Genomic DNA, 17,518 nt, shown 5'->3' with positions numbered 1-17,518 from the left:
GATCGATTATGTTAAAAAATAAAAACATTCCTCACATACATGCAACACTTGAGAGCATTAAGTGACATTAAGCCAGTGATCACAACTGTTGACATTATGACTATACCCACTATAGAGTAACTAACAAAATCTAACAGAATACCGTTTTAAACAGTAACATAATTTGAACAGACCATGTTCTTATCACTATAGACAGTGTAGAAACATTTTTACATATTGCCCTTACAAAGACTTGTGGTCTTCAGCAGATCATTTACTTTTTTCTAACATTTGTCCTCCCTCACCTGAACATAAATTCTCCAAATAAATAGGAACAGGGATATATTTTAATCCTTTCAGCATAGTCAAGTGCCACAGCTGCAAGTGCCTCTTGCCAACAAAATGTAACCTTTAAATTTTCATCAAAATTGTTTATTGACTTAAGTCTGTCAGAGATAATTTGGCTTTATTCACATACTGAAGTTATCACTAACGGAACTCTTTTCCAGCCAGGAACCAAAGCCCTGCTGATACAGGTATGCACGCAGCACATTCTTAGCCTCCTGGTACGGTTTTGCCATCCTCTTCACATACAAATAATAACAATAAAGATAGATTGAATAGAAACACACTTTAAAAACAATATTTCTTAAGTAAATGAGCAACATTTGTGTGAATATGTTACCTTTGCCTCTCTGTAGGAGCTCGTAGCCAGCAGGTCCTGCCTCTGAGCCTCTTTAGACACCAACTTGAAGCGATGTAGCATGGCTGCTTTGCACAAACGGCTTGCCAGTGCAGAGCCACTCTTAAATGGAGATCTACAAAACAAGAATTATTGCGACACTGTAATTATGATTTAAACACACACAAATCGAAGATACTCTTTATTTATCCTATATTCAATGACCATAAAACCTTAGATTTCTACCTATCAACTTAGAATTGCTGTACCACTACGCTCAAGTAGAATGCAGTGAGCATCAGATGCATTATGTACAAATTTCTTAATTACCTTGTTAGCACATTTGGTTTGATATTCTCTGATCATGTGTAAAAACAGTAGATCAGTCTACATTTGGCCTAACTTTCACCGTCCTGCTCTCGCCTGTGTTGGTGAAAGTTAATCTATTTATATCCAAGTTATCTAGACAGAGGTCGTACAATTGACAAACAAATGTTAACAAATGTCTAAATCAGGAGTTCCCATAACACAGACTGTGCTTGTCCAATGTATCAGGCTGCGTTTGGACAGTGTGCAAATACTTGGGAAAAAAACAGACAAAACAAAAAGGCCTTTTCCAATAAGCCCCAAGAACAGTAGATTTTTCTCAAAATTTAGGAAAACAAATAAATAACAAACTCAACAATTATACAAGTCAATCAGAAAAACAATATTATTTAAATAAATCAACTAAAATTGGTCAAATCCTGGGAACAAACGGTAACATTTCATGCTCACAATGTAGTGAAGTGCAAACACAAAATATACATTTTGTTACTGTATGGCCTTTGTAATAGTCTCAAATAAAAATAAAAAGAATAGTTAACTCGCTGCTAACTAATTGACTTAACACAACCGATTGATGCAAAATATGATTCCCTTCCGCCAAATTTACATGCAGTCATCCTTACTCTTCCATGGTCTTGCCCTCCAGACCATCCACGACCTCCAGAGAGCTGTCTCCTTCACTCCAGTTGATACCGTGGGTCAGCTGGCTGCTGCCACTGCAGGTGACCACAGAAGGGACCAGGCTGATTTGGGACCGCATCAAGCAGTAGAACATGGGCAGCTGAGAGGTGATACCCTCCACACGCTGGCTCACTGACATCTCCATGCCACGGGTTTCACTACAGCAAGAGTCACCTGGAATATTTCATTTAGCAAATTCAGAGCATTCCAACAACTAAACTGTTACAATTACTGTTGCACCGTGCTCTTATTTTGAAGTTTTCACGAGTTCATTCGTAGCCAGCACAGCAAATTCTAAAAATGACCCTCCATCATTGACAAATGTGACTGTTGCTGCCATTACGAAGAAAAGAAGTAAAGATGATACCCCTGAACAATCTGCCGACTCTGGATATACTGAGAACGAGTTCTGGCTAAAAACATTTACTTACTACCTCACCATCTATCCTAAACCAGGTCCCTTCCCCTTCCTACTAAGCTGAGACCCGACCTGTCATCTCTTTTTTTTTTTTGCCTGTGCCTGAAATTCTACGTATATTTCTCATTCACCCATCCACAAATATACGCATACGTGTATTCTATCTTTATGCACTTTATATACAGCATGCAGCTCCTTTTCCTCTTGTCACAGCCCGACTCTAAGGCTGCAACAAAGATGGGAGACAGACGGGAGTTTCCAATAGGGGTGGGCGGTATGCACGGTATCATACCTTATGCGGTATTTTTCACCAACGGTAGAGATTTTTTTGCCATACCTTATACCGCAATAGCTCATGAGTCCTGTAGATGGCAGTAATGCAAAGTTTTGAACATCCGCTTGGATATGCCGGGCGACAGTAATCGCAAGACAAGGTAACAGTCAAAGCCGGTGTTCTGTCGATTTCTCCTACTTGTCGAGAATTGCTACTTTGTGAGTTTGTGCATGCGCCGAGCCGATTTTCTAAGTTTCGTTTTCACGCCCATGATGTTTTGCTACCCTGCGTCTCAGCTGGTGTGTAACGGTAACATCCTCAAAATCCTGATTATTTTCTCTTTTGGAAGACATGCAAAGTAATAAAACACTTATCGTATTAACAAGCAGTTAGCTTACCATGCACAAATGGGGTGTCTGAAACATGACGCATATTTGAGCATGTTGAATAAGTGGAAGGCGCCTATGAAAGTTACGTTATCCAAGAGGCACCGGCTTTTCTCTCACAGAGTTTATTCGAGGAAATGTACCTTTTATTATTTTTTAAATATAAATATAACGTGTATATATTTTTTATATTTCCTGTGTTTTCTGTTTTGCACAATACATTTTATTTAATATTGCTGCAAACATCCTGATTGAAAGTGTTTATTTGGTGCTATGGTAACCACTGAGAAACTGTTCTGTTGTAATTTATATACAAAAGTACCATACCGCGATATATACCATATACCATCAGTGGCTCAAATTTTACCGGGGTATACATTTTAGGCCATACCGCCCACCCCTAGTTTCCAATATCAAAAATAACTTTTACTCACAAAATTATCTAAACTAAGGAAACGTGGAAGTCAGTTGTCAATAGTGACTGTGTAAGCGATCAAAAACAGAACAAAACAGCAGACGCCCCGTAACTGGCAGGAGAGGAACTTTTAAGACACAAGCCCCAGGTGAGGCTCAATCAGCCTGATGAGCACTCCACCTTACTCCCTGCTAAAGGGAAGAAACAGCAAAAAATACACGGACAACTCATGGAGCGGAGGGGTCGTCACACTCTGCAATCCCACACTGATTGACTGGTTGAGTGTCTTTCCCAAGGACACTATTATATGTGGACGCACTGGGGATCAAACTACTTGCCTTCCGGTTGGAAGACAACCTCGCTACCAGCTGACGCACCGCCACCCCCAGTTGCACCAGGCTGTTGTACCACATGGCTTTTAAAAAAGAATAATTTTGTAGCAAGAAACACAACTATCCAGGTAAATAATTAAGCATACCTGTAAAAACAGAGGACATCCACTTTTTATAAATAAGATTATCAGCACGAATTGGGAAGTCTAGCATTCCACTCCACTTGTTGCCTAACCTTACACAGTTTCACCTAGCATGTTTCTGCTTTTATGTTTGCATTTGGTGTTGATACACCTGAGGAAATGCTCTCAAAACTGATGGCACAAGCCGAATCAGCTCTTAGTCTAAGGAGCATGAATTGACTTACCTATGAGGATGCTCTGGACATAGATGGGCTCAATAAAGTGGCTAAGCAGTGCTCCTTGGTATCCTAGTACCTGCCACTGTGTGATCTTGTCCGTGCTCGACATGCTGACGACATTGCAGGTCGAGTGATCAAAGTCTGATGACAAAACTGAGAACACCTTTAAAATGAAAATACATTTGTTATTATGCATACATTGTATACATAACAGCTACTTTAAAACCTAAGAGAGACTGTCCAACAGTACCATACCTTGCCTCCTACTGACACGTGTAGGCTGATCTCATTGTTGACATGCCACGCAGAAATGGACAGAGGTTTCAGGCGCCTGAAAATAAAGAAAAGAACAAGAGAGATCCGTTTATCTCAAATGTTTATCCAAGTTGATCCAAGGAGTGGAGTTACACACACTTACAGCTTGGAAGGGATCTCAGCAGCACCCTTTGGCAGCTGGTTCATATAGAGATGAAGGGTAATGCCACTCTTCAGGCTGAGGAGATTTCCACTGATGTTTTGCTGGAAGATTGACTTCTCAGTCAAACTGCCATTTTTGCTGAAAAACATCAGCAGGTGCCGGTACAGATACCTGACAACAAAGTTTGAGAATGGTGCATCATGTGTCATTGAGGATGTGTAATGAACATCTACAGTTGAAACGCTGCACGGCTTAAAGCCATAATGTGTAATATTTCACGTTGTCTATTAACAAATTTGAGTCTTATCATTCACAAGTATTACCTCAATCGTTATTAATTACCTCCATCACAAAAGTGCAGTGTTCTTATATTCTTTATATTCAGCATACGAATGTACATAAGAGTGTTACACCCCAATGAATGTCTCCATGTTGCTCCGCCATTTTAAAACTACGGGATTTGTAGAAGGACATGTCATCAGCTTCGCATTTTCCGTTTCATTATCCCGTAGTTTTAAAATGGCGGAGCGACATGGAGACATTCATTGTCCGTGAAATATTACACATTATAGCTTTAACTATAAAAAAAAAAAAAAAAAAAAAGTATTTGTAGCTTCTTGTATGGATCATCAGGCTAATTGGTCCCTCTCCAGCTGTTTGTTATGCCTAAAAATGAAGTTTTAACGAAATTTACATTACCTTTTCCCACAAAAAAAAAAAAATCCTCTCATAGCTTTAACATTGGATGGGATGTAAACCTGCAATTTCTTTGTCAATTAGTGCATGGGAATCTAAAATAACATGCCAATGTAGCCCCGAAACATCTACGCCCATCAGTTCTGAAAGTCTCCTGCGATTGAGAAAAACCAGCTCTGTTTTGCCCATGTTGTAAACACCAAATAGCAACGAAAAAATAATTAGGGCTGCTAACTCACTCACTGAATGCAAGACTCAGACAGCAAGGTGCTTGTAAGAAGCAACAGTCACTATGACTTGGGCAAAGCTGGGCAGAGCAGTCTCTGCCAAGGGTCAAGCCCCAAACTTTTTAAGACTGTGTAAAAACCCTGAAATACACAAATCGCTCCAACATTAAACACAGCACTAAAGAAAATATTTGTACCAAAATAAACATATCTAGTTGTCCAGCAAATTTATAATGAAAAACAAAATGTGAACAAAGAAAATGTTTAAAGTTCTGTTTGTCTTACAAGAACACATCCATGTCCACTACAGCTGTAAACAGTCTGCCTGGTAAAACTCTACTGTAAAGAGTTTATATGAATCACTTTACATGGAAAAATAATGCTTTTGTGTTCAGTGTATTCTTCTTCATCATCATGGGGTAATGAGAACGCATTTAATTCCATCAGTATGAATCAGAATAATTTGAACGGGTTCAGGTTTGCCACTAACCTCATAAGAGACCTCCGTGCGGTGACAACTGCATGTGAATCGTGTACAATCCGTCCGTTGGATGAGACACACTCTTTAGCGTTGAAGTTCCCAGTGCCAAGACCGACCACCTCACATCCGCTGGCTAGAGGGAGCGGAAAGGGCGCGTCGAGAAGTAAATATGTGCAGCAAGTGGTCACACAACTACAAAGGAAACTTATCTGTATTCATTTCACTCTTTACTGCACGTACTTGATATAGCTTTATGTGATATACTGTATAGTATAGTTGTGTGCAAACATTTAAGAAATGAAGGCAATACAGATGACGTGCATTTCTAGAACCCTAAAACCATCTGTGCTGAACGTTGTCATTTACACAGCAGTGCAACCGCCTGGAGTTTAGTTGCTACAAACCCTACAATGTGCTGATTCTACAAGTCAGACTGATGAACATATTGAATACACTTTTTTTCTTTATATGACCACTTACAACTTTGAATGACAAACGCTGCCGTGGTGCCCACACAGTCAGAGAACACCGGGTGTCTGTTCACCAGTTTCGTGAGCTGGTCCCTGACAGCATTTGGAATCTGAAGGTTGATGGGATTCTTCCTTTCTGAGCAGCAAAATAGGGCATAAAAAGAGATAATAAATAAATGTGGTATTTTAACTGATCTCACAACAAACACAATGAATGAAGTACAGTTTTTGAGCTTCCCTTTTTGTCTCACAAGGTGCGATCCTAAAATAATAGCATGAACTTCGACACCCAAATTTATGAAACTGAACTGGTTGTAGAATAGTAACTTAATCAATTTTAACCAAGGTCAAATAAATTAATCCCATTTTCTAAAATAAAAGAGCAATTAAGTATGTCTGTACAAAAAACAAAGTCAAAATGCCAAAACAATTCAGTAATTTTATTAAGATGCAAAAAATATGACTGCATTACATTTTATATTGATTTATAGTATTCAGGTGACCCATCAGTGTCACTTCCAATGAGCTGCAAACAAACTGTTGATTCTGAGGGTTGGATATTTTATTGAACTGTTTTTTCAAACAGTTGGGGCCCATAAACGTAGTGAATAGCAGCTCTTTCTTGGTCTGTTCTACAGACAGACCTAGTTTTTCAGTGCAACTGTTTCTGCAGAGTTTGAGTCATGGCGTTGTTGCATTTCACAAGTATCTGTTGTTCAAAGTTTGTGGTCTGGTAAGCAGGTAGCTATACCCAGAAATATTTAGCAACCACATTAGCATAACCAGAAAACTGTGTGGCTTTTACACATAGGAAGAAATAGATCTTTCCGATTCCACTTGTTGCTTCCACAGTTCATCCACATCATTAATTCTGATATCTTGTATCACGTGTGTGTACTTGTTTTGGTTTTTTTGGTCGTTTTTTAAAATAAGCCACAGTTTAAAGCCAAAGCGAGAAGGAAGTGAGAGCAACAGATATTTTGAGTTTCCCTCGGAGAGTAAGATGGTGTGAGAAGCTTGAGAGGGGTTGGGGGGCAGCACTCAGAGAAGAGCCACCTTTCCCGCGTATCGAAAAGAGTCAGTTGAGACGGTTCAGGAATCTCATTAGGAGGTCTCCTGGTTGCCTTTCTTTGGAGGTTGTTGGAGCATGTCCAACTGAGAATAGACTCAGGACTTGACTTTGGATAAGCTGAGGAAAATGCATGAATGGATGGACGCACTTATTCTCGCTTCCTCGTTTTCATGAGATTAGATGATGATAAAAGAATAAAAATGGAAACCCTTGGTCAAACTTCTTCTACAATGTAAAATATTGCTGTGTAGTCTCTAAAACTAAGTCGTGGCAGTATGAATATTTTAGAACGATAGAAATGTTAGTTTTATCGATACTGACGAATATGACTTTCTAATCTGATACGAATGCAGAATGAAACAGAATCTGCCGAAAGATCGCTTTTTTTCTGACAACCCTACTGCGTTGTGTGAAAAATCCAATGATGCAATGACCCTCAAAATGGTGTAGTCTGAACTTGGCTTTAGGCACCGTGTTATACTATAATATTGCAAATTACCATAAACGGCTCTAGAAGAGTGGATGTCAGACATTGATGGCTCCTCTTTTACTGGCAGGGGTGGAGGGACATCTAAAGAAAAAACATGCAAGGAAAATAACATGGTTAAGTGACACCATATATGATACTTCACCCTACAGTCAACAGTATGTGTACAGTGTTTGACTGGCATCGTTCACCCAGTAATACTTGTCCTCTACCAGTAACTGTTGAAATTAATTCTGTTTCCTGTTTGTTACGCATTATTCATCTACATTGTTGTCCACGTTTGCCTTCTATTGAGCGGCTGCTGAATAAGACTAATCTCAGTAAACCCATCTGAATTTAATAAAGATGACCTTTGCTTTAAAAAAACAAACAAACAAAAAAACATTAAAATATTACTCTAATCAAATAATTCCTGTGAATAATTCATTCATTTTTAAGCATTGAACAATATAAAATATACTATTGGTGGACTTCCGTTCACTGCACTATAATTAAAGCTTCTTCAATGTCACGACATCCATTTCCATCAACAGTTGCAGTAATTGTTTTTTTAACCAAGAATTAGAACATCGTTTACAAATTGAGCCCCTATAATTCTGGGACAGTCATCTTGGATTATGCTCATGTCATTAAGGAATAAAAAAAAATCAACTACTAGAAAAACCTGGTAATTCTGTATATTCAGGTAGTAGCCGACTTCGTTTTTTTGGGTACTAAACCAACACCTAACCACCTGAAGAAGCCAAAGATCATGGATAACATTACCATAACTATTGTTACAGAATCTCTACAGGTGTCCTCAGGGAACAGATTTAGATCCGATTTAGATTCAAATGCTTAAAAACCATCAAAGTGTCTCACAGAAACATTATTTGCTTCAGACCCTGACCTGATGCCTCTGGAAGAGCGGACTTGTGACTTCCCAAGGTGGGTAGCAAGTCGTCCAGAGCAAGCTTTGCCGCTTTAAGACGAGCCTCCTTCTTGGTTATTCCCATGCCAGTCTTGTACTCAACCCCATCAATCACCACACAAAAGGCAAAATAAAGCCCTGGCACGTTTCCTGAGAAAATAACAATAAATCATTTGATTGTTGCCACTTCCTAAATTCTGGGTGATAATTTTTTTGACTGTGGATATCAAGCAGTTTAAATAATGGAAGAATGTTGAGTTTTTTCATAACGTACCAATCTTCTTCACGTAGAAGAACAAACTGTAGTAAATTAGCTTGCCACACAGATATTACTTAACCCATCCCCTCAGGTACATTAACAATTACGTGTGTACTTTTAAACAGAATGGTGACAGGCAATATATACTATACTATAATCAGGTTACTTTTTTGGATACTTTCTATCTGTATTAACGGATTTTCAGTTGTTATTCTCCTAAACTGCAGAAATAGCCATTTGAGTGTTGATTGTTAGGTTTACGAGGTGTCCCTAAATGCACCACAAAGTCACTGGCTTCAAAGCAAAAGATTTCAGAAATTACAAAGTACATCTTAAACGCAACAATAAGTTCCATGTTTTAAGTTTCACTCCTTCAGATTTTCTGATTGAATGTAAAATGACTCAGCTCAAGCCGTAATCAGCCTGCAAGCAGCTCTGCAGAGTTGAGGTAAGAAAAGTGAGTATTCACATGGTGCTGGAGAACTTCTTGAAATGAAAGTAGCAACCGTTTGTCTATTGTCGTTTTTAAAAAGTATGCTAAAAAAGCTTAAAAGTTGCCAGCAAGGAGTCATCATAAGCTAGTTTTATCTTCATCACTAGATGTAGCATTGGCCAAATCTAATTCCAGTTAGTGTGACCAAGTAGATGAGGCCGTTGACTTAAACGCAGCCTCTAATAGAAGTAGCAGAGAGAACAAGCACCACAGCAGCTGATTTCAACCAGTGAGAGTCAAAAGCCCTTTTTACCATGTTTAAAAAACTAACTTAAACCAGCTTAAAATAGCTGGCTATTGAGCACAATGGGTAAGTTTTGAATCAACAATCAGTCTTGCATCTAATGACTGTGGTCACAGACAGAAACACAACCCTTGGGTGCACATTCATTTTCACTGCTGTTGTTGGAAGCAACAAATGTGGGCGCAGCCCACTTTTTCGTTAACAGAAATTCACACTGTTCTGCTGCGTGGGGATAATGTCGGTGTTCCGATCAAAAATTGCAAACTAGCTTCATCATCTTGTGCATGTTAGAAACTGTGGTCCAATACAGCCTGAAGTATATACCCAGTGCAATGTCATCTCTTTATGTTGTCGTAGTAGCACACCTGTCTGCAGCAAATTGTAGCCATCACACACAGAGGATAAACATGCAAAACATACTATTGGAAATAGGAAAGGGTTTAATCAGCTTTTAAGTCTCTATGGGTGATTTCACACTGACTGTGACTATCTTGGTGTGAAAGCAACCTTAGAAGAATTTCAATGTACTCAATAATGCAATGAAGCCTTACCCGTCGTTACCGTTTCCTTGATGTTTAGCTGGAACTGTAAATTTTGGGAAAGTTGATGGAGTAAAGACACTGCATTCATTTCCCCATTCATGTATCTGTCAATCAGCTCTTTGTGCATCAATTTTGGTTTACAAGGACCTTAGTTGGGTAAAAGTGGAAAAAGCACAGGATTGGCAAATTAGAATTTCATATATACACGTGTAAAATTGTGACACTTTGTGGATTAACAATGAAAAGGAAAAATACTGGTAAAATGTAACGTGATTTAAACAAAACACTCAAACGAACCAAACTTAAATGATCTTCTTTCTTGTTTGTCAGAGTCATGTTTACGCGGACCAGTCAAGGTAGAGGGCGGTTTGTATGTGGGGTTTATTTCTGATGGTGCCGGCAAATTCTTCATGAGGATTTGAGCAAAGCAGGCTCCTCTAGAACCAGGAAATGATCCACCAGCTGGAAACATCTTGCACGCTTTCACAATTTCTAAGAAGAGAACAACCACATTTAATCTGAAACCATACATAGGAAAAAAATAAAAATAGATACCGCTCTTTGGTCACATTTACAGGGCGTAATGGCATATAAGGACTGCCCCTATTTTCCCCCGTGTTGAATATGAAAAATAGAACAAAAGTATTTTTAAAACATTATTTTACATACATATACATGAATATAAAGTTGTCACAGAATGTACAAATTAAAGCACCCCAGTAGGTTAAGAAACAACCTTATACAAACACGTTCTTGTAACTTTGCAACCTTCTTAGCCGTACAGTGGTCTGACATATTTCAAACTTGATATACAGTGACAGGTTTATACAGAGCTGGAAAAGACATATGTATAGCCAATTTTATTTTTATGTGTTACAGTAGCATGGCTCAATACAGACCTGGTATCCATTGCAAACACTGTGCTAATACAACATAAAAGTTGATTAACTGAGGCTCCAAATTTTCAGTTAGCTTAAAGAAATCAAGACTGGCAAATGTAAGCAATGGTACACGTGTTAGTTCCAACCTATTCTGAAATGTATCGATGACCTCACACCCTAAATGAGTAGGTATCCTAAAACATAAATCAGCATAGCTCAATATAGTACAATGCTGCAAACTGTAGCTAAACATTTGAACAGCATCTAAAAAGGGAAATACGACATTGTAAAAAATTTAAATGCTATAGTTTTACCTCGCCATCTAATAGCTCAAAGTGGCAAGTCACTGGCTTGTATGTTACTGCTAGGTTGCATTAGCTAGCAAACCAACTGTCAATAAGGACTAATGTCGAAGTTCCTACCATTTTAGCCAATTCAGACTTTATATAACTATAACACGTGACCTCACGGCTCTCCGAGTGTTACGGTTGCCGCTTGTCCCCGTTTAATTTACGGTTTTCGTCAGTTATGTTTCCCACACGTCTCTGGCTTATTAGCAAACTGTGCTAACGCTTAGCTTGAAAAAAATATGTATAAAAAAATTCTAAATTCGCCATCCCTGTGGTTGATGCTGCAACCAGTTAATTTCTAGTGTGAGTTACGTATGTAATTTTAAATTACGAAACAAAACACAATGGTAAACATTTTAACAAACATTTAGCATCTTACCGTTCAAGTCCAACTGACGTGTTCTGGGAAGTCTGCGGGTGGAACCAGAGCCGCACGTGCGCTGCTGTTGGTCCGCTGATTGACAGGTGCAGAGGTCAGTTGCCAAACAAGATGGATGCCTCCATTCGAATATAAACTGTGGTTTTGTTGCAGTAACAAGAGTTGACTAAAATTGCAAAATTTAAGGAGTAAATTTATTTTTTCCCCCTCTTTTTTTCAGATTTGTTATATGTTTTGCACTATGTGACAGTTATTGATCCGTCTGCCAGTTTGGGAAAAACTGAAATAGTAACAACAGAAAGACATCTGTATTATATATGTATATGTATATGTATTATATTATATCTGTATCCTAGTTTTTGGGATTAGCTCTCTGAATCTGATTCACACCTGCATGGATTTTTATTTATATTCAGTGCTGTTTTTATTATAATAAAAATAGAAAGAAATAATAAGCAAAATAGCTAATAAGAAAATATCAGAATACAAACATGTTGTGCATACAAAACCTGGCAAATGTGAAATGAAGGCAGTGAATAACAAGTCTGGAATCGAATTGACTCACAAAACTTGTCTGGAATTAAATAACTGATTGTTTAATTTTATTTTACATTTAGAAAATTTATTATATTGGAATTTGTTTGAACATTGTATATTTTTCATATTCTAGTTTAGAACAGTTGTCTTAAGAGAGTTTAACATAACAAATGCTAACAAAGGTTACCATGAATTCGACTCTCTTCTAGATTCATAACATTTCTTCATGATTCATCAACACCTTTGACTCAAATAGTCTTGATTCAGGCCTATTTTAGGCATATCTTTCCATTGTGCTTATTTCATCTCTCTCAGTGTAGCCTCAGTGGTGAAGGAGTGGGAAGTATATGAAATGGGGCTTCCTCTCACCTCTGAAATAGCATCATTTGTGTCAGTATCTTCTTCATTAACACTAACGGACCTTGTTAGTCTTAACGGTGACCGATTTTTGTGTAATGGGAATATTCTCACATCACATTTCTTAAAATAGTTGCCTGAACTCGCTACTCTTTAGACAGCTAAAAATATTAGAATTGGCCTAACTCTGTCCCCTGTTACTGGAGGTCAGTGAAGGTCACTGCATTAGGATGAAACTTGCATTTGTACTCTTAAACATGTGTTTCATCTGCAAAGTAACTGATTTTTCATGATTCATCAACACCTTTGACTCAAAGAAAGTCTTGATTCAGGCCTATTTTAGGCATATCTTTCCATTATGCTTATTTCATCTCTCTCAGTGTAGCCTCAGTGGTGAAGGAGTGGGAAGTATATGAAAGGGGGCTTCCTCTCACCTCTGAAATAGCAACATTTGTGACAGTATCTTCTTCACTAACACTAACTGACCTTGTTAGTCTTAAAGGTGACCAATTTTTGTGTAATGGGAATTTCCTCACATCACATTTCTTAAAATAGTTGCCTGAACTCGCTACTCTTTAGACAGCTGAAAAGATTAGAATTGCCCTAATCACTTGTGGTGATGGAGAAATTTGTGATCTTATTATTTCTTCTGTAGATTAGAGTTAAACTGTGACTTCCACCAAACAAAATGGATATTACATCATTTACATGATTAGAATAGGAATAGAAAAATACTTTATTCATCCCCCGTGGGGGGAAATTCAAACATTAAACACAGATTAAAAACAATGCCTAGTCACATTTCCCTCATTCTGATTAATGTCAGTACAGTACAGTAAAAGTCCTCAGCCAAACCTAATTTCTTTATATTTTGCTTCAAGGAGCAAAACTTTTTTGTAATCTTTAAAATAGTCTTGACCAATTGTTCTCCTGGCTTTCTGAAGAACTTGAAAAGTTTTTCTGTGGACTGCTTTTACACTAGACAGAAACTGGACAAGTGGAGGATAAAAAGAAGTGTCAGGCCTACAAACCTTTCTGCAGCTGATAAACAGTATTTGAAATTGATGTCCTTACACATTCAGAAAATATCCAGCAGAGACCTGACACAGGACCTCATAGATGCATCTGGTCCTTCAGCTTATTCATCTACTGTTCACTGAAGACTCATCCGAAATGGTCTCCAATGAGGGATAGTTGTCAGGAGGCCACTCTTAAGGAAAATAAATAGAGAGAAAATGCTGAGACATGTCACAATAACACAAGAAGTGGACTGAAAATCAGTGGCAACAGGTCTGATGGAGGGATAAATCCTCCGCAGAGCCCAGACCTCAACATTATTGAAGCAGTCTGGGATCATCTTGACAGAGAACGGAACAAAAGGCAGCCCACATCCAAAGAAGAGCTTTGGGATGTCCTTCAAGAAGCCTGGAGAACTATTCCTGAAGACTACTTAAAGAAATGACAGAAAGCTTGTTTAAGAGGGTTCAGGCTGTGTTGAAGAATAAGAGTGCTCATACCAGATATTTACTTTCAAGCTTGTTAGAATTACACAATCTCTTTTTATTTACCTGAATATTTCCTCTTTTTTTTTTACATATTTCAATGAATTGCTGCACTTTATATACAATTAGATGAGGAGTGGCTCAACACTTTTGCACAGTAATGTATAGGCATTGAAATAAGTGCTACAAGGTTACTCAATTTAAAAAGTATAGTTCAGCACCTGCCATATATTTGTGCTTATAGTTGTATTATTCTTTTGAGGAAACCAAATCTAAATCAACCACAAGAAGCTTGGCTTGTAGCTGAGCTCACTATAAAGCTTTACAACTACTGTGGCTGTATTCTAAGGTGACCAAATCTGCACATAGGTGCCTCCAAGCTCATATATTCATTAACCAAACGTTATAGTTCTCATATCACTCTTAGTGAATAAGCAAATGATTACCTACTTCTTCTCATTATAATGTCTGCAGCTTGTATTAGTGGTTGTATTGAATTGAATTGTATGCATTTATAAACTTGTGTTTCGTAAAGTAGCTCTTCAGAGGCTATAAAGCAGAAAGGCTTTATGCAGTGGTGAGAGGATGTGGTTGCCGGTGGTCAGGGGTGTTTGACATTGTTTGTGTACAGGCAACTTTCAGAATCGAAACCATTTGTTTCTTAGTGGGTAAATGGAAGCCTGGTTGCAGTGTTTTCAGCCCCCTACCTTTAGCCATAAAGTACCACCAGTGGGGACAATGATTAGCAATCGTGAGAGTGTAAAAGTACAATGGAACAAGCAGCCCACAGGCAGCAAGTAGTGAAGGTCACCACAGGAACATATTTGGTTTGACACCTCAGTAGACATGAGAAACTTAAATGTACCGATCTAACCAGTATGCCTTGAAAAGGGAAAGGGCGCAGTCTGAAATGAGTTTGCTTGCTCCGTCCTTCTGTTCCCACAAGCAGCTATGAAAAAGGAAAAAGTTGAGTCACTGCTGAATGTATGGGCTTAACCACAAGCCAATTTTCCCATTAATGAAGCTTATAGGAGGAGCATCATCTTAAACTTGTTTGTTCTTCTATTTTTAGGGGAGATTTCCTCAAGTAACATGCCCATTTAGCTCATATCTTTTAAAGAGGTAAGACAGCAGTGGGCCAAGAGTTGATTTTTGAATTGCTTTCATGAAATAAATATAAAAACTAGGTCAGTAGACACAAGAAATATTCATGTTTCCTCAAGACAATCCTACAAACACATAGATCATTAAGAAGAAATTGTGAGAGAATGGGCTGAAAAGTTACCTCTCTGTTTTGGGGATCTTTGTTCAGCACGGAAATATTGCAACGGCTATGATCGGAAATGAAACCCTCAACACTGGAAATATTTGGTGTTATTATTAACCCTGTGCACTTCTGCACCCGCTCAACAATTTGGAAAAGCTAAACCCCTACAGAAAGCCATTAAAGGCAGTGGAATTCCCCGCACTGTGTGAGGCTATCGGGACACTACTATCAAACTCGTAAATAAAGTTTTTTTTTTCTTCTTGATCAATATTTGCTAAGAAAAAAAGAAAAAAAATGGGAAAGGTACAGAAGCACCACATAAGAGAATGAGACTTGCATGCAAATAGTTATGACCCAAACACACCACAAACTCTTGTGTATGCAAATGAATATTCCATGGTACAAGTCTTATTTTTGCTTCCTCCCACAGTTATTATCAATACAGCAATGTCAGCCTGTCAAATTGAACCTTTAACACATTTGGAACTTATTATGTCTGTCCACTTTCTATTTCCATTTTACCATCATTAGTGTACAGTGATACACCTAATGATCTACACATTGGGATCCTGTTTAAGCCTATTTGCATTGCTCACAATTCATTAACCTCTGAAATCCACATGTATGGGTCTGCCTCTGTAACAGTAGAGGGCAGTGTAAGAATGGAAACGAAACTAAAGGGTTTGGAACAGGTTGAAAATTACACATTTCTCTTGATAGTATTAAAGAAAAAGTCAAATGTGCAATTCTTGTTAGAGGTGAGTAAGCAGGTTTGAGTAACTGAGTCAGTTATTATTCACTGCAATGCATTAGTTTAGGTAAGATAAGTTAAGGTAAAACCCCCCAATTCTTCTCACTTTCACCTCAGTGGAAATATTAGAAGTAAATTCTGGAAAATGTGAGAAAGTTTTAAAAGAAATGCTGTTGGAGTTGCATTGAAAAAACCCCTTTGAAGCCAAAACAAAGATGTAGTAAAGATGGTGCTATTTAAACACAATTTTGGTTCACTCCCACCATCCAAAAACATGCATGTTAGGTTAATTGGTGACTCCAAATTGACCCTAGGAGTGAGTGTGCATGGTTGTTTGTCTTGTTTCTCTCAGTGTGGCACTGTGATGGACTGGCGACCACTCCAGGGTGTACCCTGCCTCTTGCCAAATGGCAGCTGGGATAGACTCCAGCCCACCCGCAACCTCTGAATTGGATTAAGCGGGTATAGAAAATGGATGGATGGACAATTGATTCATCATAATCAGTGTAATAGGTTCTCATATTAGAAAATCTAATGTGAATTTAGTGAATTTAATGCAATTCACTGTATTTAGTCTCTTCCTGTATCTATGACAACAGCCTCAACAATAAATTGGATTCGATGATTGATGACATTACAGACTTCCAAGTTTATGATTTATGATTAGAAACAAGATAGCTTCTTCATGAGCACATGTGTATGTCATACTCTTTACAAATATGATCTACACATAATGGGCTACAGAGAGCTATACTAACCGTTTTACTGAACAGAGTACCCTAAGACCATCAGAAACCAGAGCCTAGTGCCCCATGGCTAACGCATGTTTGCTCTGACAGCACCCCACCATTGATAAATAACAGCCGTTCTTCTTTAGGCTGCTGGTGCGGTTGCATTCAGCTGCAGTTCTCCAATGCGTCTCCACAGCCAAGATTGAATCTTCCCCATTCATTAGACTAAGTGGATGAGGCTCTCTAATAGGGGCTCCCTTCCCCTCAATAATTGCTGTTGATTGGCGTAAATTAGACCCTAGTTGCCAGACGAGTGATTCTCGACGACGATAATCCGATTCCCAACTCAAACTAATAGGATTTTAACTCTGGCTTTGGCCTAATGTCCGTCTGCAAACCCTGACTATGGCCCTATGCCCCATCCAGCCGACGTCCTCTGGATCATATCTGGGCCAGGCCAAGCTGAAGCTGCAATAGTGTATGAATTCTGCAGGGTTGGGGGTCGGGTCATTTCTATCCTGTGTCCCATCCTCTCAGTGATTCAATCCCTCCATAACATTCTTGGCATCAATTGGTCATTCATGTGTGTCACTTACATCACCGAGGGAA

General features: G+C 38.5%; 1 protein-coding gene across 1 annotated transcript; it reads right to left on the bottom strand.

The window, feature by feature from the left end:
- Positions 1-449: 449 nt before the first annotated feature.
- Positions 450-10,626, bottom strand: adad1 (adenosine deaminase domain containing 1 (testis-specific)). The gene is made up of 12 exons (XM_075480759.1): positions 10,452-10,626; positions 10,164-10,301; positions 8,596-8,766; positions 7,719-7,790; positions 6,158-6,283; positions 5,687-5,810; positions 4,274-4,444; positions 4,111-4,186; positions 3,862-4,018; positions 1,612-1,843; positions 665-797; positions 450-563 (listed from the first exon to the last, which is right to left on the bottom strand). Exons 1-12 carry the CDS (start codon positions 10,624-10,626, stop codon positions 450-452), a joined length of 1,689 nt encoding a protein of 562 aa, XP_075336874.1.
- Between the last annotated feature and the right edge of the window lie 6,892 nt (positions 10,627-17,518).

This window comes from Odontesthes bonariensis, chromosome 13, assembly GCF_027942865.1.
Source record: "Odontesthes bonariensis isolate fOdoBon6 chromosome 13, fOdoBon6.hap1, whole genome shotgun sequence".
In the NCBI taxonomy this organism is placed as follows: Eukaryota; Metazoa; Chordata; class Actinopteri; order Atheriniformes; family Atherinopsidae; genus Odontesthes; species Odontesthes bonariensis.
This window is presented reverse-complemented; position numbering and strand designations above follow the sequence as displayed.